This window comes from Dermacentor andersoni, chromosome 6, assembly GCF_023375885.2.
Source record: "Dermacentor andersoni chromosome 6, qqDerAnde1_hic_scaffold, whole genome shotgun sequence".
NCBI lineage: Eukaryota > Metazoa > Arthropoda > Arachnida > Ixodida > Ixodidae > Dermacentor > Dermacentor andersoni.
The window spans coordinates 79,790,486-79,815,873 of record NC_092819.1 but is presented as its reverse complement, the minus strand read 5'-3'; the positions used below and the strand labels follow the sequence as shown (position 1 = coordinate 79,815,873).

The following is a 25,388-nucleotide window of genomic DNA, read 5'->3' as shown; positions in this document are numbered from 1 at the left end:
ACTGTCTCGGCCCAGCGTCATCGCGGAGTGAACTGCGTCATCGCTTGTACAAGCAGGCTGCTATCCGCACCGTAGCAAAATTACTCAATTACAGAACGTAAGTGCCTGGCTCTTGTATAGGAAGATGCAAAATTGCGTCCTCATCTATTCGGCCGGCCATGTACGGTAGTTTGAAAGATCCTATAGGCAGAATCGCACGATGGACGCTGCGCCTGCTAGATTACGTACACCTACACGGTGGTATGCAAGACAGGTAGCCTGAACAAAGTTGCGGATTGTTTATCCCGCTACCCTGTGGTTGACTGTTAGTCTTCGCGCACGGAATCCCTCGTTTGCGTCTTTTCCGTGAGCCGGTTGCTTAACACGCTGTTCTTTCACGCTCAGAGCACTTTATGTAGCACGTATTGAGCAACATAAAGTTTTATCGGGAATATTTAATGTTCCTCTACATTTTTCTGATTTACACGTTTCATGTAATTATATTTGAGGAGCTGATTGATTAATTAACACCAATTATGTAATTCGGTGGAATGCTAAAAATAATCTGAGTATCTTAGAACCACGGCAAACAACAGTACCTTGGCTGTGTCCAGCTACGTGGCATTTCAATATATATAAATTTTTGTGCATGATGGTTGGGACACGTATACTTATGCATTGCGCTATGGGTGAAATAAAATTCCTCTGCTTTCTCAATGAGGGCCCATTGTAATTTAGTGTGCAGAGTTTTGGAACGCATGACCACTTTACCGAAACCACTATAGCATGCTTGGCGAGATGTCTGACGTGCCGCGTTTCGCCAGCAATTTTGAAAGAATACCTTTTCCTTCTTCGTTATGCCTACAGCTTATGAAGAACTTGCAAATGTGGTCTGAGCAAGTGATTACATTCCTTGGTTTAAAGAAACACGACAGCGTGGATTAGGCTAAACATGATACGTCTTTTCTCTTTATTACGGTGACTTAGAAGTATGTGGCCAAGATATCGCCCTACCACCTTGATTATTTATAATGAAGTCTGTAGTGATTCTAAATAACTGTATGCAGTTCTGGCTGGTTTATTCGCAGTGCATGGTAGTTTAACACTCAAGGATTTGCCATTCGAGGATATTGTAACCGCGCCCTCTAATCCTGCTTTGGTCAACAGTATATTCGAGTCATTCTCGATTTCTTTTCTCGTCAGCAATTATGGTACACTCACTATTTATTTAACATGCGCCGAGGGCTTTGTAAGCGACACTGCTACGCCGTGCTTTGACACAACTATTTCGACTGCAATGGCAAAATGTCCTGTTAAATTTATATTCGCTGTTTTTTATATTTTACTTGGCGATGTCTAAAATTTTGATGTGCCTTGCGCGAGTGTGGAATACTCGTTCAGAGGGTATGGGCTGTGTGACCACGGCCCGGCTTTGTGAGAGCTAGGCTGAAGACGCTGCTGTGCTCATATCCCGCTTAAGCATACTAACACTGATTCCCGTGGTTCGCAAGTGTTCGGCCTCCCGGGTGTTTCTGCTAAAGTTGCTGCATTCGAACATGTGTATTTGCGTATATTCGTGTGTGTGTGTGTTAAACATAAAAAAAAAATCAATTCAAGCTTGAGACTCAAAAACATTCCTTCTAAGTTATCGGTATTCCAGCCTACTCAATGACTCGTTTGCTAATGGCCCATTCAACTGCGTGGAAACTGCCTGTGAAATATTCTCCCAAGTGTTTCTACATGAGGTAACTTGGGCTCTCACTGGATATTTTGCAGATCATTATCATGGTACTATCTGCATCCATGGGTCCTTTCGTGGGCTTGATGATACTGGCAATTGCGTTTCCTTTCGTGCACGCAAAGGTGAGTAAGAACTATTATTTTCAAACCTTTAACACAATAGAAATTTAAAACAAGAATTATTAAACTAGGAGATTCTCCGATAGATACTCGAAGAAATGTTATCTCAGCACTTTTTCTTGCTAAATGTGCGTGATTAAACTTGTAATCATTATTCTCGGCACGTCGCTGCACTACATCACTTTTACTTATTCCGAAGCGCTTTAAGCTTCCTGAGCGATAGCGTTAAAATACCAATCACATACACAACCTGCACAGTATGCCCCGGCTGAACATCATCGTAGGAGAAAAGAGAGAGCATTTAGAGCATACGTGCTCGAGAACCTCGCAACTTCAAATAACTTTACCGACCCTTCTTGATACTAGCTGTTGTGCTGAGAAGCGAAACACGTGCATCGTGGTAGAGTCAGTGAGAAAAGTTAGATTCGTGCCATTATCTAAGGTAGCCACGAGTGACACCCCTCAAATGCGCTGCCATTCTTTTACAGACCATGCCACCTGATTTTTGTCCCCTTCTCTGACACAGGGCGCTGGAATTTCAACGCTACTGCTTTTAGGGTTCCAGCTGGTGGTCATGTGGCAATCTATACAAAGCGGATTCAAACCTTCCTTGATGCCAGTCACACTGGACTACTGCCAGGAAAATGGCAGTCACGTGGAAGTCATGTCAAACGCCACAAACTCGCTGTCGACACCTAGGTGCGTGTTCTGGAATGAAAACTTACGCCGAAGAGCACGCTCAAGCTTGTTTGCTTTTTGTACAGGAGCTCGCAATTCTTCCTCGCACGCTGGCGCTGTGTGGAGCCGCACACAGAGATCTGTATTTGGTGTTCACTGTTCACCTAGAAACATACTCTCTAATCATCATCTTCACAGTCAGCCTATTTTATGTTGACTGCAAAACGAAAGCCTCTCCTTGCCATCTCCAATGACACCTGTCTTGCACTAGCTGAGTTCAACTTGCGCCTGAAAATTTCCTTTTTTCATCAACCCCCATAATTTTCTGGCGCCCTCGACTGCGCTTCCCTTGCCTCGGCATCCATTCTGCAACTCTAATGGTCCACTGGTTACCTACCCCACGCATTACATGACCTACCCTGCTCCATCTTTCTTTCTTATTGTCAACTAGAATATCGGCTACCTCCGTTGGCTCGCTGATCCGTACCGCTCTCTTCCTGTCTCCTTAACGTTAGGCCTAACATTTCTCTTTCCATCGATCTTTGCGTAGTCCTTATCACGTTCTCTAGCTCTTTTCTTAACCTCCAAGTTTCTGCTACAAAAGTCATTTCCCCTCACTGTTTAATGTAGGAACACTTATGTATACACGCCGCTCATATAGTTATGTGCACGACCCCTCGCAATCCTGCATCTACTGTTACCCGCATTGTTCGTGCTATGCGTAGCGTAACATTCTCGCTGAACTCTACACCGCAATGTTGGCGTCAGTTAACCTCCCTCACGTTTCATCCTTGTTTGTGTTAAATTAAATCAAATTATATTAGGTCAACTCAACCTTTATTCATACAATCGGTATGCTGAGGGCCATGGTGAAAAAGTCGCTACACCGGCTTGACTTGGACTACGACCCAGTACAAGTATCAGGGACAGGCAAATACAGCAATTAAAGGGTACATTTAAGCAAAGAAAATGAGAAATTGCGCACAATAAGCAAAACAATAATCCCAGACATATTTTCAGTACAGATTCAATAGAAACCTAGTTAGAATGTATAGTATCTAACATAAAAGAAAGGCGATGAATACACTGTATCATAGGCGGAAAGTTTCGAATGATTGAGCGCGGAAGTGACGGCGTTATATGAATATATACAAGACCCCATAGTAGGAGACAGTTCAATTTCACAGCTTGAGTCCTGTCGGTGGTGTAATATACCTTCGTATATTTGTGGCATACTTGGATATGACTATTACTGCTTCGCCTTTCCGGCGAAACTGCAGCCTCTCTCTCTCTCTCTCTCTCTGTTTTGTTTTTTTCTGTGTGTCCGAGTACGAGCGCTGCGACACATGACTGCTGTTGATTCTGATTGCGAGTGAACCCGGCTAGGCCTCATGTTGGTTACTGAGGGAATTATACAGTGCTCCCCAACTATCATGCACCAAGACTTTAAAAAAGAGTAGTTGTGTTACACGAAGAAAACCCAGTGCATATTGTTTTCAGTACAGTGGAGAAGCCGCCTATAATTCTTTCGTTACTGAGATTCAATTCGGTAATTGCATTTAATTATCTAACTCGACAAGTACTGTCCTAATTTTTAAAGTGTCAATGAGGCATTTGCAGGCACACCGAAATGACACCTAACTGTGGTGTTTTGAACGACGCACTAATCGTGCACAAAATTTTTCCGACAGGTAAAGAGACCCCACGAAATCTGAAAAATATCACGTGACTGTACTCTCACCCACATCATAAAGCAGCGCCCTCAAATAAGCTGATTTAAAACAACTGAATTGTCTGTCGCAAACCCAAAGAGGCAGCGCATCACCTTGGTAATGATGAACGGAAGGAGCACCAACAGTACATTTTGCGGGTTAGCGCAGCTATTCCTTCCTCTCGTTTCGACGTCACACTTATTATCTTTCTCACAAGGCTGACTGATCACATTAATAACAAAATCCCCTTGATAACGCGGCTGAAGCGCCGCTCTGACTACGCGCGAAGTGCGAAAAGAAATGGAATAGGCATAGCCTGTTTCAAAATCCGGCCATTACTTGCACCGCATCGAAAGAGTGCGCGCGAAGCTATATTTCGCGCCAGAAACTTGCTTCGATCGGACAAAAGTCAAATTAAAGTGGCCGTTTTATTTTTCATGAAAGTGTATATGTGCTGGAAAAACAGGTTCGTGTGAAAAAATAATAGCGAAATAACGAGACCGGTAAGCAACCAAAGTTTAGAGAGCATTCTACGATCCATTATCCTTGCCTTGAACAAATCTGACTTCCGTCTCGATCATGTAAGCACAATCTTTCACATAAGCGCAAAGAAAGAAATCGAACGGAGAGGGGTCAGGTGACCTAGCCGGCCAATTTACAGGCCCGTGCCTTCCAATCTATTGCACATACGCAACAAGATGCATCACAACAAGACGCATCAACTAGTTTCGTGCTCGGCTGCTGCTGTGTGCTGGTGCCCCATTTTGTTGATACCACATAAATGGAAGACGTGAGAGCAGGACTTCGAAAATTCCTTTTCGTACTATAGTTTCAGAGAAAGGGACGTGGCAGGTCTGTGTCGCTAGTTAGCTACAGAACTGCTTAACTTCACTAGTTTTTTCAGACACCTTTGCATGCGTAATTCTCAGGCACTAGTTCAGTATTTGAGAGAGGAAAATTCTGGTGATTGTACAGCTTTTAGTACGGATATCGACGACCTGTATTATTCCTTGCCGCATGACGGGTTGCTAAATTCCGTAAATGAGTGCATTAAAGAACAAGTGCAAGAGTCAGCTTTTATTGACAGATGCGGTGTTTCCACGGGAGCCTTTCTAGAAATTCTTTCAATGTACTTGAAGTCGACGCTGATTGGGTGGAGTGATGGCGTTTTTCTGCATAAATCAGGCATTTGTATTGGCTCAAGGGTTGCCCCTATTCTTAGCAACATTTACCTGAGTAAGGTTGACAACTGCTTAGAGAAAGCCTTAGGTGATAGCGTTATCAAGATATTTCCTTACGTTGGTTATTACCTGATTTTTTGCAATGGGGAAGAATTCGAATCCGCTGCTACCTCAGTATGTGAACAATTTAATCTTTATGGAGGAGGATTACAATTTACCAAGGAATTTCCTCAGCGACGCGTAATTCTGTTTCTGGACATTGCCTTGGTCTTCAAACAAAATCATGTTTGTTGGCAGTACTCCCCAAGATCTTCGAAGCCGTTGCTAAACTTTCAATCCAAGCATTCCAAAGTAGTAAAAAACGGAATTGCCATGTCCTCCCTTAAGTCTTCTCTCACCAGATCCTGCATGCGCAAAATGAGCGCCAGTTTTAATGCGCAGGTCCGGCGCCTATTAGAAGCAGGTTATCCCCGTGTAGCAGTGACCACTGTGGCTGAGCGCCTAAAGAAGTTGGTTTCGAAGGGGACGGACGTAGTTACAGAAGGCAGTAATAGCAAAGAAAGAGTAGTGGCTATTCCGTGTATTCATTCAGTGTCGGACAGGCTTAAAAAGTTGCAAGTAGATATGATGTTAATGTTACTTTCACTGCTCCCAATAAGCTAGGTAAGATATGCGCTGCCGTACAGAGGGAAAAGCAGCAGGTAAAAGGCAAAAAACGAACAGATATTTATCCAGTGAAGCACAATAAGAACAACAGTTACTGACTGTCGTATGGCTGTGGTCTATAAAATTCCCCCTTAGCTGTGGCCAGTTCTACATAGGGAAAATGGGACGGTGCATCAATCAGAGGCTAATGGAACATAAAAGGTCGTTAACTGGTGGATGGCCTTCTAATCTGTCCCTACATTGCCAAGATTGTAACTGCACGCCAGAGTTAGATGAATGCGCGATATTGTACAGGCATAAGAATGAAGTTACGCGTCTTATGGTAGAGGCATGGCATATCTATAATGGTGGAAGTACGTGCGTGAGTCAGCCTTCAATTACTTTATATAAGCATGAGATTAAGTGCCTTAACAGTTATCTCTGACGTAGACCGGCACGTGTACGCGACTGACACGTGGTGTTACCATTCCCGAGATTGCGCAGATGAGTTTTGTGTCTTCTTTCTTTTTCGCCTCAGTGCTCCCTTCAGTTGATAGTCGGCGTTCGTGTTGTCCACTTCTCTTGTGTCCTGTCTGCACGTCTCACCTCTTTTTTGCATAATGAATCCTTACCAGCTAGCTCAGCTTTCTGTCGTTCTAATCTAATCCACCACTCATCAAGGATTTCGTTCACGTAACGCTGTCCAGTCCCTGTATGATCGAAGAAGATGGGACAGATTAGAGCACCGGCGTAAATTCCGAACCACACATCGAGCGACCACTGGTACTGGTGCCGATTGCGCTTTAATCAGTGTGGACTAGAGTCCCTCCAATAGTGTGCGTTGTGCAGGCTTACCTAGGCGCTTCTGCGAAAATTGGCGTCATCTGTGCACATGATAATGCCCAAAAAGTCCGGTTACCCATCGGCTTTTGTGAGACCCAATTCGAGAAATCTAGACGATTCCGCAGGTCCCTATCGTCCAAGCGTTGGTGCTGGTTAATATGGTACGGATAAAAGACCGTCGTTTAGAATCCTCCAAACTGATGACTTGGAAATTGGTGCCTGATCACCCACGTGTCACACTCTAGCATGAGGTTTTGAGGCCATAAATGATAGAACATCTGTGCTTAGGCTAGGGCTCAAAGATGGAGTCCTCCACGGCTGTTTCTTGAAGCTGCCGGTTTGTCTCAGATTTTCATAATTTCTGGTGATAGTCGATGCGCTTGGTCTACCGTCACACTGCGATGTCTGATATGTATATTTGCGGCCTTCCTCTCGTTGCCATTTGCAGATTCCAAGGCAAGGATCATGTATACCTTCTGCTCATTAGAGATAGACATGGTGACTGGGACGAAACGAAACCCACCTTTAAACCTTTGCACTGACGTTGTCAATTCGCTTTTGTGGTAATAGGTTTCGTGGGCAAAAAAAAATCCGTGCATTTTAACTACTCTAAAACAACAGCAATCACAGCTTGTTTCCAACTAACTCCCAACGCCACGGGTTAGTTCGGCCTGGACGCGGCAGATGAGGAACTAGCTCGATCACGATGTTTTCCTTTATTTCCTTTATTTCGTTCTGAATAACTCAGAGGGAGCCTGTTCGAGGGTGCTGCTTTATGATGCGGGTGGAAACACAGTCACGGGTGGGAACACAGTCTCAGGTTAGATAATTAACTACAATTACCTAATTGAATCTCAATAATGAAAAATTACCGGCAGCTACTCCACTGTACTGTAAACAATGTGGGCTAGGTTTTCTTTGAGTAACCCATCGCGCTTGTTTAAAACTTGGTGCATTATAGTTTATTGGGACACCCTGTATATATTTATGACCTTCACATGCAAGTGACGACGTTTCTCTCCCTAAAAAATGTTGTAAATCATTAGAAATAATTTTTTTCTTGAGCCGTTACCATTTCTTACTGGAAAGAGAAGCAATACTGAGACACATAACATTCACGTGCATTTCGCGCGTCATTCATAAAAGACTCTGCCGATGAGGTAACTAAGTCTATAGGTTCTTTTTTCTCATGGTCAAAAAAGCACGCAACGCAATTCGAAGCGTGGTGAACATGCACCAAGATATTCATTCTCTTGTTGTAGGCTATCCATACCTTTAGAAAGAATTCTAATATGCTGCCTCCATTTCTTTCCAAAGTATAATAACCTTTGTCCTGTGTGTACATTTAAGTATATTGTGTATCTGAATGGTGCTTATAGTGGAAATTTAAAGCATTGTTGAAGTGAGCAAATACGCATAAGGCAGCCGCCACTACTGCTTCTAATGCCCGTGTCCTCCTATTGTCACATTTTGCAGAAATAAAACGAAAGTGTGAATTAAAAGCCCTGCACGTCCGCGCCAACGATAATGCAGTATGATATCAGCCCCAGTGAAAGTTCGAGTGAACAGGTCGAGGAATTTAAAAGAATCTTTAAATTATGTGGGTGACAAAGCTCTCATAATGGCATTTTAGGTCTGTGTGCGTGCGTGCGTGCGTGCGTGCGTGCGTGTGTGCGTGTGCGTGTGTGTGTGTGTGTGTGTGTGTGTGTGTGTGCGTGCGTGCCTGCGTGCGTGTGTGTGTGTGTGTGTGTGTGTGTGTGTGTGTGTGTGTGTGTGTGTGTGTGTGTGTGTGTGTGTGTGTGTGTGTGTGTGTGTGTGTGTGTGTGTGTGTGTGTGTGTGTGAGAGAGAGAGGGGAGGGGGTTTCGGATGGGGAAGGGGGCATCACCATGGGGAGGCTCAGCGCCCCGCCCCCGGAAAGTCCGGAGGGGGACCGGCCCCCGGAGCCCTCCCCGTAGCCGGCGCCTTTGCACTATATCTCCAAAAAAAGGTCACCACTAAGCCAAGAATATATAAAAAATACATATGAGATGGACCGAATCACCCAGTATAAACAATGTGCTACAAACATTAGCTCAAACAAGGCATATGAAAAACCGTAGAATGGCTTAAAGAAATTGCTGCATCAAGTGTGAGTCCAAAAAGGCACAAAAAAAATTATAAATCACCTTAATCGATATTTTCAAATTATCACTTCATTCAAGTGAAACAGCGGAAGCAATGGCAGCACATCTTTCCTGTAATTAGAGCACGCGCGCGGAATATCCCACGCTTCAACGTAACGAGAGTTATGAGTAAATGTCCTTTGCGTCAGTCTTGAAACAGTGCTTATAAATGCATCCCTTTGAAGATCTTTAGGGTACCGCCTCATCAGAATTGTGCGATAAAAGTGGGGCAGTAATAAAATAGTGGGGCAGTGTGACTGCCACCAGGAACATTCGTAATTGCACGAATAGCCTTTTCCTGTATTGCATGTAATTTGCGGATATTCGTCAATATCACCATGCCCCAAACAAGATGGCAGTAGTTTATATTGTCACGTGGTGGTGACGTTGAAGAACACAGTAGCAATACTGTGAATGACAAAACTAACTTTTATTGGGCGAACTTGTGCCCAAAGAACAGGATATACTTATAGCAGAACGATAGCGGCGAACACAGTCGGCGATCGTCGAAAATCTGATCAGCGGGTCAAGCGCATCGGCTTTTATACATCAGTCGTCGAATGTTCCAGAGTAATCGCTGGGTGCTGCGTGCCTTCCACAAAGTTCTACATTATTCACGTCGCACACACATGCGATCAGATTACACAAGGTTCGGTAACAGACAGCGGATGGAAGCATTGATAACATTCCAGAAACTTCCGATACATGCAGGCGCGTCATGTGCTGTGCGATAACATTTGTTAGGCGGTGAAAGGTGTCGCCCGATAAAGAAAAACAAGTACACGTGTCAATATGAGATAAGAAGAAAGATTTAAAGAGGAGAAGCTGACTATATTTGGTAATGAAAAACGCATCCTCTACAGAATGCTTGATGCAGTGGAAATATATTTTCAACATGCGCAATCCATGAAACGTGTTGTTCAAAAGTTACATCTAGGCATTGAAAACGTAGTATTATCTGGATTTCTCAATTGTTTCTCAATATAGCCGGATTTCTGAATAGATCTTGTTCTTATTTTTAGGCCTAAACGAAGCAGCTTTTATATTTGGAAGTGTTTATTGGTAAGAACTTACATGTGAAGAGGACGATGGCTTCATCGCACCTGATTGCAGCTGTTCATTAGGTTCTCATGATCTTATCTAGTTATACGTACCGTTGTATCATCAGTATATGTAAGTATTATATGCTTCACGGAAGCGTCAATATTTACAATGTCATTGATACATTTGCAAAATACCAGAGGTTCCAGAGTACCACCTTGGGGCAGTCCCTCTAAAAGTGCTTGTAAATTGGAGGCCTTATTGTCGATGACACTCATCTGCTGACGGTACATGAAGATTCAATCGCTTATAGAAAGACACATCGAAAGTCATAATGACTGTGTTTCTTTAACAATGGCACGTGATTTATGGTGTCCAAACCCTTCGAGTAATCTACGAACATACCTAATGTGTGTAGTTCACCTTCAAAAGCATCCAGTATAAATTCCTTTTGCTCTAAGAGAGCAGACTGCACTGCAAGTCCAAGATGCCACCCGAGTTCAAGGACATCGAGCCACCACCTAAGGCCAGAACAAGAAAAACTGCGGGACCATTTTTTTAATGAAGTTTATTTTGTTCTTCTTTTGAGAGAGCATCGTAAGTTGAGCGACCTTTCAAGAACCGGAATGGCGAAGTGATGAGAAAAGGAGCCATGTGTTTGTGAAGCAGTTTTCTGATCCTTTTATTATTACGGGTACTATACATATATGCCTGTTAAGGGTATTTTTCTATTCTCCCCCCCCCCCCTCTTGTGCAACAGTAGTACTTGCGCAAATTTCAGTTTTGTGGGAAGATTCCAACAGAAAAAAGTAAGGTTAAAGCATATTTCAGAACATCAGCAACAATATTGACCACATGTTTATTGGTTCTAATCTGCAGGTCATATGTGTCACAGCAGGTGGTGTTTTTTTAAAGACGAGAAAGAATTGACAACTTCACTTGCAGTTTTCAGCACCAAAAATGCTTTTCTCAATTTTCTAGACAACAGTTCCATGCGATAAGTGAACAATGATGCGGTAAACCTGCGTTCATCACTGATACGAATGCGCGCTTTGCTGTCGTCCTATGGTAAGTACTTGACAATGACGTCTCGAAAAAAAAAAGAAAGGTATGATTAGGAGCGCTGCCAAGGACTCGGAAAAAGCCTTGTTTTAAAGAACTTGGTTTTTCGAATTCACTCATCAAAGGTCTGGCAAAAGTATGTCACAGTAATGATTGCAGCACAAGTATAGGACCTCGCTACCCCACTAATCTTGGAAGCAACGTTGCTTAGCACGTCTAAGGCCTGAACGATTTAGGATACCGTATACGTTGCCGCAGTAATCCCAAAAACATGCCGGTTAGACTGGCGCATGATACTGTTCTAACACATTGCATCGTACATTTCGTTTATCCGCAGGCAACCAATGGCGCTGTTTCGGCTTTCTTCGTTCTGGAGCTGCCTCATCAGTACTTGTGCTACCGTTATATTGGGTGTCATGATAAGTGTGGCAACAGGTAGAGACAATTATTGGAGGTTCTTCATGTGTGATATTATTAGTGTGGTTGCGAACTCTCCTTTACAAAATATGCTGTTCAACATGTCGCACGCATTTTTAAAACTATGCTGCTAGAGTCTTGATCAAGTACCCTCTAAGATATTCATAATTTCGACTCGCATTCCTGAATGGGGAACATCTAGTGCAGATGTCGATACAGTCGGTTTTGATCAAGCTAAGTTACGCCAGCTGTGCTAACTTCAAAAACGACCAAACGTTCGCAACAAAAAAAATTTCCGCGGTAGTTAACTACACGAAATTTGTGAAACTTACTCGCTGAACTGAAAGTTACATCCAGTAAAGCGTGCTTCACTGTTTACAAACGTAGGCCCAGAGTGGCTCTCGGCTTTCCTCATTGATACGTCCCGCTAAATTTAGTGGTGGAGAAAGACATCAGCAAGCAGCAGGGGTGCGTTAAAACAGAAGCCGTATATCTTTAAGTTTCAACATTCTGTAGTAGCGTGACCTTCAGTGACCGTCCCTACCGTGTGTGATCTGCACTGCATGTTCTATTTTATTCTTTAGATTTGTCCTGTTGCTTTTCCTTTTCTCCTTTCTCCCCTCCTTCCTATCTTCCATTTCTGCGTTGCTGTCATCTCCCTTCTCAGCAGTAAGCAGGCGTTGTGCTCCTTCCGGTGGCAGTTTTCAGCTTGCTCCTCCCTTTCCCTTTTCTCTTAGCTGTATATACGTGTTGAAAACAAATAATAATAATAATAATATTAATAATAATCATAATAATATCTTTGACACCTTTTTCTTTTACCTAATCACAATTTTGCTAGGCTAGTTAGCCATAGGACATACAAAAAATTATATGTATTAGTCTAGAGCCATTGTGTGCCTTTTTTCTTATTCTAAAACGCAAAGAGGAACTTTCTATACATCGAAACAACTTCGAAACAGTTTGTTTGTTCTCGTGTAGTGAGACTGATAAGCCAGATGACCCGAAGTTTCTGGGGCCACAGGCTCCAGAAACTCGCTGCTCTTGTTGTGCGCGCAAACCCGTGTATGTATGGCCTTCCACCTAGCCAGAAAAGCAAAATGAACATACGCAGACTTAAAGGCATCATGGAGTAGCATATATCTATTGCATGGTGATACTATCTCGACACTGTGCTTGGCACTGGCGCAATGAGCACATTGGGAGAACTCGACGAACGCGCCAAATAGCGCGCGCTGCTTCGGATTCTAGGCTCCAAGCAGCAGAGACTGATAGCTTTAAATTGCTGCCCTCAATTCTTGTGCTTTCTTACTGCATGCTTGTGCTTGCTTTCTGCATGCTTGTAACTGCGGCTACCATGTAAAAGTGGGCTGGTTAGGTCGTTCTTATGGTGTTGTAGCGGATATAAATTATTCCCACCAGCTCTACCAGTTCAAACAAGACATTATTAACCAGCACTCGAACCGCAATGCATATCGAAGTCCACCGCCACTAATATAATGCTCCTTCTTAGTAAAGTAAGTGCTTTTTATAAAAGACAAAGAAAAAATGTACCCTGACAACCTTCAAGCTGCAAGATGGATTGAATGAATGTTTATTGTTTTGTGGCGCAAGGGCCAGTGCTGCAAGATGGAATCCTCTTGTGAAGTTTTCGGTCTACTGAACTACGTTACATTGAATTTTGTTGATAACAGAAACATTTATAATGTGGGCTTAAAAATGCTTCTTAACTAAAATATGCCCTTCTATTGGTAGTCGCTCTATTAGGTACAACATTTGAATTTTTGCACGCTCTCCGATCATTGATGACAGTAAGTTATGCTTAATTTTAAGGCTGCCCTTTCGATGTGTGTTCGCAGAAGCCTACTGCGTAAAATACTCGAGAAAACCTATGAAAACCTTATGTAGCCACTCATGCTTACAATCATTGGTTTATGTGTGGTACCGAAATCAAATCTACGAGCCCAAGACCACGCGTGCGAAAGCAAAGCGGTCGCACAGAGCCAGCCACACCAGAAAGTAATGCACACGAGGAAGCAATAAGCCATTGATAAACCAAATGGCAAATGGTCGATGTCACCTCAACGCCTTGTTTCGGAAAACCATTGAAAATCTCGCGTCACTAAGAAGCCAAAATCAAGCTATTCTGTGGCAGAACAGAAGACTTAATCTGCCATGCGACTGACGTAGAAGTGACATGTGGAAAAGAGGCAATTTCAAAACTTTCACAATAAGACCATGATGCGGGGGGAAAGGGAATGTGGAGTTTTAGCTTTCCAGATCTTTCACTTGAGCTGCTGACTGCCTAGATCTTCTCCAGTTCTCGTTTTATTTCTTTTTTTGTGTGTGTGCATGTTCTTGCTAGAGATGTAATGAAGTGCATAATTGTGGTTTCTCGAAATTTAACCAATGAATAAGTCAAAGCCGTCATGTCGTGGTCGATTTTTCGTGTTCATTGATGGTATTCTGAAACGAAGCTTTTTCAGCCACGTCGCAAACATTCTGCAAAAGGTGCAACGCAAAAAATAAGAGTTCAAGGTAATGCAATAGCGTTAGAGGGCCCAACCCCCTTTATAGTATCCTTCTCACAAAAGATGAGGTCCGATCCCCACAGTTGTGTAGTCTAACACACACGTCCCAAAGCTCTGGCTGACACGAGGGCACAATGCGCTAGCACGTGACTCACGTGCCCGGCGTTTCTAAGAGCGACTTGGGCACGAGAGTAAAATGTGGGCAATTGTGGCCTTTTGGCGACAGCACTGGGCTGGTGGAAGGAAGACCACGGTTAGATCACGTATTTCACGCATCGGTTAGGCATCCTTTTATTGCACCCATAAGTGAACTTGCACTTTAGATTTGTCTTGCAAAAAACCCCAGGTGTGTTGTTGGTACGCGAGTGCGTTGCATTATGCAGAAAATCGTAAATTTCTAAGAGGAAGGACGAATGGAAAAGTCACTGTGATCAATGAGAATGTCCAAGGGGCCCCGTGACGCACGAGTGCGCTGCTGTCGAGACTTCACAATTATGACATTCTAAGTATACTGTTGCATAGTTATGGCATCAGCATATGGTTGTTTTCGAGCGCTGTAAAGTGTTCCCAGAAAACCGGTTTTGTTCTCATCGTCGAAAAGGCGGGCTCTGGCTACATTCGCGTGTTTCTCTCCCATCACCCGACTCCAAATCAAAGCACCAATAAACGCTCCCCTTGTTGCCGTCGGAGCTTTCGAGAAATGTCTGGTCGCGTTCAGTTCGCGTGACTTCACCTCCTACTGTGGATGCGCTGACGAAGAGGGACTCTCACTATGTTCGTATAGTGACGAGTATTGGCATCGGTGACGGTTATTACCGGGTACAACGGTGTCAGCGTTACCGAATCTTCATTCGGCTTTCTCTTCCTTCCCATTCACTGCTGCGTAATGTAGCCCTCTGTTAGGGTGGACCTAGATAGCTTTTACTTAGATCGAGAGCTACTCCGGAATGGGGCTGGTGGGACTTGGAGGATCAGAGTGACCATGTCAATATGCCATTACCGAGTTCAGTGCTATATTCTGGCCTAGGCGTTTTTTTTATTCATGTACACGTTGTAGAAACCTATGTTGTCGAAATTAATCCTATGTCCCCCACTACGACCTTCCTCATTACCGGTTTGCCTGGTGGCGTAAACAACGGAACCTAATTTCGTTTCAATTCCGTATGAAAAGGAAGCTATGGTTCTCGGATAAGATCAAAGATGGTGGCGCTCACATACAAGACATTCAGGAATTAGCCATCCCCTCTTCCTGTTAAACGTAAATGGTTCGATAATAATGCCAGATGAGTTCTGTATGACTACATGCTTAGTAAAGTCAAGCAAACTTGCATTTTAAACTTGCTGGCTTGATGCTGCTCTATCTCTTTAAATAGACTTCATTATTTCTTTTCTGATTACCACATTTTATTATTTCACCGCGTGTACGATTTTTAGGGGAACACAGGAAGCGAAACGCTGACGCGAAGCACTTGAACCAGTGGTTTCTTCGCTTTTGGCAAAGGCTAGGTCTTGCTGCACATGACAAATCGGTTGTGGTAAGTTGACAGTACATTATTGCGTTTTTACATGGTGAGATACTTTACCTTCCTCCGTGCAAGTAATGGTATTCTGTTTCTCGGCTGACAATATATCACCTAATTTCAACTTGGATAGTGGACCAGACATAATTGCGTCAAATCGTTTAGCTAAAAAATGGAAAAAATGATGGCGCCGTAATTCATGATGTTAAATGTGTAACACATTCATGTAATGCTTACATGTATGAATGCTTGCTTGTATACTATATATATATATATATATATATATATATATATATATATATATATATATATATATATATATATATATATTCAGCATTTCCTGAGGAGAGTCGTCAATGTTTTTTTCATTACTATGAATTTCCAGGAGAGGTTGGTGTCTTTCGTGGTGCCAGGTACTCCTCGTCGCGGGTAAAGCAAATATAACATCAAGAAAAGCACTGACAAATGCTGAACACACTCAAACAGCTCAAACAGAAACGAAGTTGCACACGTGAGTGAGAGAAAGCACAGGAGTATTTTCCCCCCAAAGGCTGGCATTGGCACCGTACTATATAGTATAAAATAAACACGGCCACGTACTATGCAATGTTGTGTTGTCCGACATAGGTGCTTTTGTTAGCAGCTAAGTCAGTTCATTAAAACTGAAATTAAACAATAAATTTTGTTCCCAAGGCCTAATTGTTCAGTACCCACTTCAGCGGTGACTCACTGACAGTGCCACGCCACTGCTGAAGCTGGCATCGTATCGCGAACAAGATTAAAGTCACTGCGTGGTTTTGCAAAGTTAAATCTCACCAACTCTTCTATTATCAGTTTGTCAGGCCCGTGTTGAGTCTCCTTCACTACACCAAATGGCACGAAATTGACGCGCGTGATCGACATCAAGCATTCGAGACGAAACTGCCGCAACGCCACCTCTCACGAGATAGCTACGGCTTATTTGTCCTGGTTAGACAATGATCAAGGATACACGCATACGCGTGGAGTAATATAGGCAGAATCCTGCGAAGGCCATAAAAGATACCACTGAAGCACCAGCGGAGTGAAACTGGTAGTGCTAACGAAAACAGCCCAGCAATTTCTCTGGACAAACCGCGACGTGTGCTGAAATCTTTAGCCACTCTGCACAAAGTTAAGAGCAACGCGGCAAAGCCTAACCAACGCCTTGCTCATTTTCATTGTCACTCAGCTTGAACGGTTATTTCGTAAGAGTAAAGCTTCTTGCGCAAGGCAAAAATTGTCATCCACCAGACAATTGCCGGCGCTATATAATACAGAAAACCATTAGGGTTTTCTCGTCAGCTGGATGACAAATTTTTCATTTCAATTAGCTTTCCCCTCATTGTATGCTTCTGAAGAACTGATGTGCGGTAATACAAATATTAGACATAGAACAAGATGGCGCATGTTAGACACTCTATTTACGCTCTTGCTTTAATTACCTTTTTTTTCCAGAATGGAGACATGCAAGACAACGCAGACGAGACTTCCTCTGGCCTTCTGGACAGCAAAGGCACTTCTAAGCATGAAACAACAATATGAAACATCGTGTTACTGAATGCGACTGAATAAAATGAATTTACATACCAATTGTTCTATCGTCTTTCATAGACTAAAGAAAAAATGCTGAATTTTCAAGTACCGCAAACCACGGCCCCCTGTCCTCTGTGCCCTCCCCAGAAAAACAAAACCCATTGTCACAAACAATCTACAGCATCCGTAAACTGCGCCGTACTAACCTATATTGAGTCTACGCATGCGCTTGCACGTATGCGAGGGCTATCCAAAAAAAGTTACGTGAGACGCCTTTCCTTACCATTCTTGCTGCTTAACTGTGAGAATCTGGGAAGTTTGGCTAATGGAGAGCCCGCTCTCCCAGAATCGTAGCTCGATATCAATGGAAGAACTATAGAAGAATCGATCAAATTAGAAGAGGCGATATCAATAGAAGAAACTTGAAATAATCAAAACCTTTCCCAACCGCTTAGAGTGAAAGAAACACGCTACATACTAAGCACATGTCATGAAGACGCAAATGCGTACCAGAAAACGTGTCGGCAAATCCCACGCCCTGTGGGAATCGATATTATGCAAAGCAGTGTGCGGGGAGCCCACCAAGTCAACAAAACGACCGTGAGAGCTCGAATACGTTGCCGGCTGTTTCATGACCTACACGATCATGACATTCATGCAATAACCTATCATTTATGTTCATCATACAATCTTTTCAGAGTATGCGAATTTTAGTACATACTAAGTCAACGAAACGACCATAACAGCACCAAGACGTAGGCAGCTTTTCCATGACCTACATGACACGCATGTCATCACATTCATATCACGACCTATCATTTATGTGAGTCATACATTTTTGTCATGCTGTGCCAATTGTGGTAGTTAACGAAACGGCCATGAGAGCACCAAGACGTAAGCGGCTGTTTCATGTCCTCCATGGCACACACGTCATGATGTTCATGTCATGATGGATCATTTATGTTCGTCAAACCCTGTTGTCATACTATGCCAATATTATACCAAGACATCGGCGGCTGTTTCATGACCTACATGATACACATGTCATGATATTCATGTCATGACTGATCATTTAAGTTCGCCATACACTCTTGTCATACTATGCCAATTTATACGTACCAAGTTTACGGAACGATCATGAGAGCACCAGGACGTAGCCGGCTAGATAGGTAGATAGATACTGTCAAGGTGGGAAATGTTTGCAAAAAAAATTGCTTCGCATTTAGAGCTTCAGCAGAGCCCATCTCACGACGAATGTCAACGTTATTGCGATTATCGTTGAAGTAATGTAGTGACATCGTATTGCAAAATATTACGCTGATGTGTACCCCATTTCCTCCATTACTGACATAACCTTCATTTTTCTGTAGCTAAAAGCTCGTTGCTAATGCAAGCTCTGGTCTAATTCTATTCATTTCATAATTTTGCTCAAGCGAGGCTAATTTGGTGCCAGTTTTTAATACGGTCAGCCTTGTTAGCACGTGTCAGCACGCCACGATTTCGGGAGGCTGCCTGTGTGGCGATGTATCTGACCATTTTCCAGCCAATTTCGGTTCCTGTGCAGTCCATGGTCTAGTGGTTAGAAAATCGTGCTGCTATGAAGAGGCAACCGAGTTAAAAACCAATCGCAGGCACAGCTGTGGTGACGAGTATGTGACACTGTATATTTGCTGATTAAAACTTAAGCCGTCTTACACCAGCGTGTCCCTGGTAGTGGATAATCCATGGTCTAATGGGTTGCACGTCGACAGCCGTGCTTAACAAACAGGGTTCTAAACCGGCCGACGGAACAACTTCGTTAATAAGGTATCAGGTAGTAGGTATGTTGAGCCAGGTCATACCCAGTGACCCACATTGGCGTGAAAGGGATTAGGTGCAGGTAGACATATCCAAAAGCGCGTGAAGCTCCCAAAGAATGCTGATCGCAGTTTTATGTAATGCAAATTGAACGCAGCACACTTGACAAGCGTAAATACTCTCTAATCATGCTGGAACAGTTCAGTTCACTGCAAAGCACGTAAAAAGTCATAAACACGGAGAAGTTACCAAAAGAGCAAATGTAGATAAATAAAAGAACTTAAGGTGCACAAAACGTCAATGACATAAGACATACGACTTTACTGTGTCTTAAAATTATGTCAGACAGCTTCATTCACAAGGAGCTAATGATGTCACTGCGTGCGCGGAAATTGCAGAAGACTATTACAACTACTCTTGACTTTTAGCAGTAGGGCCACTTTCCTAGCAAACTCTCTGCAATCAGGTACGTCTGCCTAAGGCATCAAGACAATCGCCATCTGTTTCCCAATGTTGGGCAAATTGCGGGAATGTTCTACTAAAACACACGGGCTGCCACAATGCATTGTTGCGGCCGGCCGTTTACCCCGCGGCAACCGTCGGTCACAGATAACGCCATAATTGGGAACGGGCTGACGGCCTCATTAAAGCTATCTCCTACTACGATGATTAATGGCCTATAGTTGGACACCGCCATCAGGAGTTTGGGCAAATAGCGAGGCGAGAGTCCTTCACCTGTCCTCCACCCAAACTAGCACGTCCATGCCGTAGACGGAGTCCGTGTGCTATCCCCCCTCCCTTGTTTCTTGCAGAGTGATCTGCGTGTGTTTTGTACAAAGCTCCTTTCAGAGGGAAAGGGCAACAAACCGCCGGATTGGTGGGACCTGATGTCATCTGTCCCTTGACGCCAGATTGGGAGAAGGCGGCTGCACAATGAGAACGAAGGGGCTAAAATTATGCAGATACGATGCACTGTGCGAATCGATGTAAGCGAAGCTTTCCGTGCTGTATGCTTTGATTGACGATAATAAGCGGTGATGTTGACGGCTAAAGCTTAAATTCTTCGACATTTAGGATAACACGAGAGTGGCGAGCTGGTGTTAAACGTTGCCTTGCGTGTACCACTGCTGTTTCTCGGCTTAGTACACAGAACACACCGGGAGAGGTGTTTGCTTGAGGCATTGTTGCACGCCATATTTTATAACCTCTGAGAGGGCTGACCGTTGTCAATTCCCCACAAGGCCCACCGCATTGGGGCAGAAGTATTACACTTGAATTGGATTATGGGGCTGTACATTCCAAAACCACACTCGGATTAAGAGGCAAGCCGTATTGGCGGACTCGGGATTAACTTTGATACCGTGATGTTCTTTAACGCGTCCGAACATCTAAGTGCACGTGCGTGTTCTATTTCACCCCCGCCGAAACGCGGCTGCCGCGATTGGAATCAAATCCGCGACACCTAGCAATGCCAAGCCGCAAAGCTAACGCGGCAGGCACAGAAGTGTTGATTTGACGGTCGACCGTTTCTGTAGCGCCTCCCGGAGCCTGCGGTGAGCTTTAATTAATGCGGCTCTGCTTCTGCACGCCCTGCGTAAGCTGCCCGCTTGAGATATTCGCATGGCGCTTATTTTTTCTGCAGCAACGTACTATACCGTACCTTGAACTTAAGCTTATCCTGTTTCCCCGCAATCTCTGTCGTATGCTAGTGCGGTTTCCTTGCCTCCTCATGTCACCTCCCCCCCTCTACTATATGAGAACTGCCTCTTCTCCTCCCTCTCCTTCTTCTCCTCTCTACAGTTCTATCTGCGTCCAGTTCTATTTGCGTCCACTCTGGCTTCGAACGTTAGTAGAAAGGGAAGCGCTGCAGTTTCTGCAATGCTTGTGAGGGGAGTCACGGAGAATTACAGCTGCCAAGCGGCTAATGTGGCGACGGCCAGGCAGCTCCAGAGGGCATTCTACACATTCGACGCGGTGGGGTGAAAATGAATTTCTCTCGTCTCCTTTCCTCTCTTACTCACGCCTCTCATCTATATACACGCTCTGAACCACCCCCCGACGCGGTGTACGCGACAGCAGGCCACAGCAGCAGCAGCAGCAGCAGCAGTAGCAGTGGGAAAGTCGAAGGAAGGCAAATAAAGCGATGGACGCCTGGAACCATCGGCTACTACAGCCTCTTCATGAACTTACTCTGCTGTACTTCTTTGAAACTCTTTTAAATATGTAATATAAGCTTGTCTGTAAAACGTCTTGGATATCGGGCCCAGCCCCACTTTCTCTTACTCCTCCATGATGAAAGGATATACCACATTTTCGAAACTCGAGCCACAACAGTACGCAGTGTGCCCAGGGTATTTTCCATATCCAATATAGAAAGCAGTCCATGTTCTCTTCAAGACCTAGGCAATGTAAGTGTGTATAAAGACCGTTGTATAAAGAAATTTAGTGAGAAGCTTAGCAAAGGGGCTAATTACTTAACAACGACAATTTTGACTGTTAATCGAACCACATCGTCAATGATCATTGGCGCCTCGCTTCCTGAACTGCCACAGCAATTCTGTCCGCTATATTGTTACCCGTTATAACAACCTAGCTTCGAATTCACTGCAAATGGATCTAATAACAGGAGAGATCGACGAGGGTACATATTTCTTTGGCGCTCAGTTTATCGATATGCATGCGATTTGCCAGTGACCGTAAGTGCATACTTCCAAGTGTCGTGCGTCAGGTGAACCTGATAATTTGCGAAGCCCTAGACATCCATATCTTTCTTGTCACAAGCATGTCATGAAAGGCCAACAAAGACACCAAGGAAAACATAGGGTCTTTGTTGGCTTCGCAGGACATGATTAATAAAAACCGGGCTCCTCGGTTAACGCCCTTTCTTCTCGTTGTTACAAGCTTGTGCTCCAAGTGGGTTGCTCTCGCTGTAAGCTATCTTATTGGTGTTCCTACAACTCTAAAGGCCGTTAAAGCGTCTACAGCATTTTTCGAGGATTTTGACAGATATTCAAATTCGTAGCCTTTCGCAATGTTTTGCTAACGCTAGCAATCTTGGGGTATATCATGAACTTTACGGAGGCTATATGTATGTATGTATGTACGTATGTATGTATGTATGTATGTATGTATGTATGTATGTATGTATGTATGTATGTATGTATGTATGTATGTATGTATGTACGTACGTGTGTATGTATGTATGTATGTATGTATGTATGTATCTATGTATGTATGTACGTATGTATGTATGTATGTATGTATGCATGCATGTATGTATGTATGTGTGTATGTATGTATGTATGTATGTATGTATGTATGTATGTATGTATGTATGTATTAGAGTTATTCACTCACACCACTTTCGAAACTGCGTTGTGAAACCAGGGCATGTTGATAGGAAACTCGGCGTCACCTATGAGCAGCAATACGAAGCCGCATCGTTGCAGCCTCCGCTATCATTGGACCGTCGCGCGTGCGCAGCTCCCTAGGTGGCGGCTCAACCACTGTCGTATGCCAGCCTATAGTGTACCACGCTGACACTGTCTCCGTGGCGCAAACGACGCCCCTGTTACCTTCCATAACATGGCAGACAGAATATGTGAACCATGACTGCGTCAGGTAGTGTTATCTTAAAGCGAAGTTTTTTACTACAAATCCCGTGGTTTCGACTGGGTTGGTTGATTGGTTTGGCTTTCGCCGAGTAGATTCCGTATTACGTAAGATCAAAAGGAATAAAGCGCCCCCATTGACGGCGTTCAAACCACGTCGCCCCAAGTGCCGCAGCCCGATCTTGTGGCCATTGGACCACGACGTTTTTTACAAGGTATTTATTCCATCATGTATTATAATAAGTGCAATAACCGCATATGCCGCAGCTACACTGCTGTCATGCCAGCATCAGCTATCTCTTTGACATGGCTGCCGCGTATTCATTCTGATGATGATCTATGTACCTTGGCACATATCCATAGCTCAGGGTTGGTCAAGAAGTGGCACGTAGAAATTGTGACAATTCCAACAAGCCCTTTGAAATGATCGCCGCATAATGATGATGATTATAATTTTCATAGTATCCAACATACCCACAACGGGACATCGGCCAGGAATCGCGTCTGCATGTTGTTATGGTGATGACTGATTTCCACGTAGCCACAACATGGGGTCGGCCAAGAAGCCGGTGACGCAATGGCCCGAGCCCGTTACGGAGCATTGGCCAAAAGCGGGTGGTACATGCATTGTGCCAACGTCAACTAGCTTATTTAGATTATCGGCAGTGCTGATGATGAGTATGAATTCCATGCTATTACAAAAAGCCACATCGGGGGATCGGCCAGGAAGATGCCGGTGCATTTAACGCATATAGGAAGAAAGGGATAACTACAAGCCGTTATAACAGTTGAAAACAGATGTCGCGTAGAGGAAAGAGACATTTGCTTTACACCGAACAGCTTGTCTTTTGAAGCACGTGCTGCTTCTTTTTAGGTTTGTGTCCCCGATTGCGCACCGCACAATACAATAGGCTAGAAGTGAAGAGGCAAGTGAATTATGAACAGAATTCTAACTTTGACACGAAGTATGTGCGTCAGCCTGGATTTATTGCCGACAGGGCTAAAAATTCCACATAGAGTGCACTCACTGTGCTCATTCGGGGTTAAACCTCCTTTAAAAAAAAGGATAACTCCAATAGTTGTTCAAAATTACTGTCATCGCCTAAGCAAACATTAATTGGTTGCGATAATTTTTTTTTTCTTTAAGTTGGTATAAGATCGCCTTTTGTTCCCGAATTAATCATTAGGCAATTCGTGCCTGCGCAAGTCATGAAACTTTTGATAATCGCATTGCTTGTTGGTTTTGTTTTACCTTTTACTGTTCTAGAAATAAGTAGTGTGGTATCATCGCCGTACTTCGGCAAACTGTGCATAATCTGTGATGTGTATTTAACAGGCTGTATCTAAATTCCAGTGTCGATGCTTACGTACTGTATTCTGTGTAAGATGTGACTCGAGAACGGCATGAGCTCTCCCGATGGCGCCGATTATCTGGAGCTTTGAGAGTGGAATAGGTTTATTATTAAGGTGAAATGTTTTCCAAAAGCCAAATATACACACCTATTAGAATTTCCTTGTTATTTACCGCGTCTATGATGATTTATTCTTGCATAGTTAGATCCGTTTTCATGGAACTATGTTTTCTGAAACCGTGCGGAATATTACGAAGGAGGTTCAGTTTATTAAGGTACGACAATATTCAAGACTGCATTGTTTTCTCTATACCTCTTGAGAATATAGGCAACAGTGATACAGGAACGTAATTATTTTGAATGTTCTTGTCCCCATTCTTATATACTGGCACTACGAGTGCATCAAGACAGTCTTACAGAAAACACCGTTTGACAAAAGGATGTTGTAAATATGCCTAACAACCGGGGCTATAATTTCGGGGGCGTATGTTGCGGGGTCTGCCCCAATTCCTTCTGGGTCTTTCGTTCTGCGATACTTCATTGACTTAAGACTATCGACAATGAAAAGATTTCTGGACAACTAGCTGCGGTGATAAAAAGCAAACACGGGTTACTAACCCCCGCTAAAAGAAAGAACCATCAGGAACAAGATATGCAACACTTTTGGCGTTGCTGTCTTTTCACGGTTGCGCGATTAAAAGGCGCGATTAAATGCATCCGCAAGCGATTCCCTAATAGCTTTATACCTTATTTGAAGACGCTATCGGTGATGCCTGGCACGCTGTTTTGGTGCAAAAGTACGTTTAGTTCGCCCCATAGAACCTCTGATGTTTTTGTATTTTTTTCTCACAGAATAAATGGACGTATTACGAATTATTTGCTTTCCTTTAACATTGAAGTCAGCTGATATCTATATGCTTTGAATTCTCCTAACAACGCTAGGTGTGTGGTTTCCTCAAACGTTGCGTACAAAGCGTTTTTTGTTGTATAATATTTAACAACCTGCGAGTGATTGTATGCTTGCGTGCGCTTCCAGGCTTATTTATTTTCTCAATTAGGAACTTAAAGTTGTAAAGTGTTTTAAGAATGTTTATGAAACTACACTAGGCAACATCGCTTTCCATTCATTCGTAGACGACAGTCCAAGTTCCTTGCGTGATAACATGCCGCAATGATTCGAGCTGTAGTGCGGTTATTCCCTGGAAATTGCGCCTGTGCAAAACATCTTGCTGCGAAAGTTGATTTTTCGCTAATAGCATGAATACACCGAAATGATCACAAGTGATTGTATACATGACATCACCTGTTATTAAATTTGTATTAATATGTATGATGCAAACATGAAGCAATCAGTTGCCATCGCGTGAAATACGCTTAGGACTTGTGATCATTTTAGAAGCACCATTGGCAAGAACAATCGAATCAAGTTGTTTTTGCTGAGA

At 43.5% G+C, this 25,388-nt stretch overlaps 1 protein-coding gene across 1 annotated transcript in view; it reads left to right on the top strand.

The window, feature by feature from the left end:
- LOC129382454 (sodium-coupled monocarboxylate transporter 2-like) overlaps nt 1-17,243 on the top strand; it is a 63,002-nt gene extending 45,759 nt beyond the window's left edge. The window contains exons 11-15 of the mRNA XM_055066420.2: nt 1,756-1,842; nt 2,366-2,538; nt 11,502-11,599; nt 15,547-15,647; nt 17,109-17,243. Of these exons, the coding sequence (XP_054922395.1) occupies nt 1,756-1,842; nt 2,366-2,538; nt 11,502-11,599; nt 15,547-15,647; nt 17,109-17,195 (546 nt within the window). The 3' untranslated portion in view covers nt 17,196-17,243. The remainder of the gene's footprint in view (nt 1-1,755; nt 1,843-2,365; nt 2,539-11,501; nt 11,600-15,546; nt 15,648-17,108) is intronic.
- Nucleotides 17,244-25,388: the final 8,145 nt, after the last annotated feature.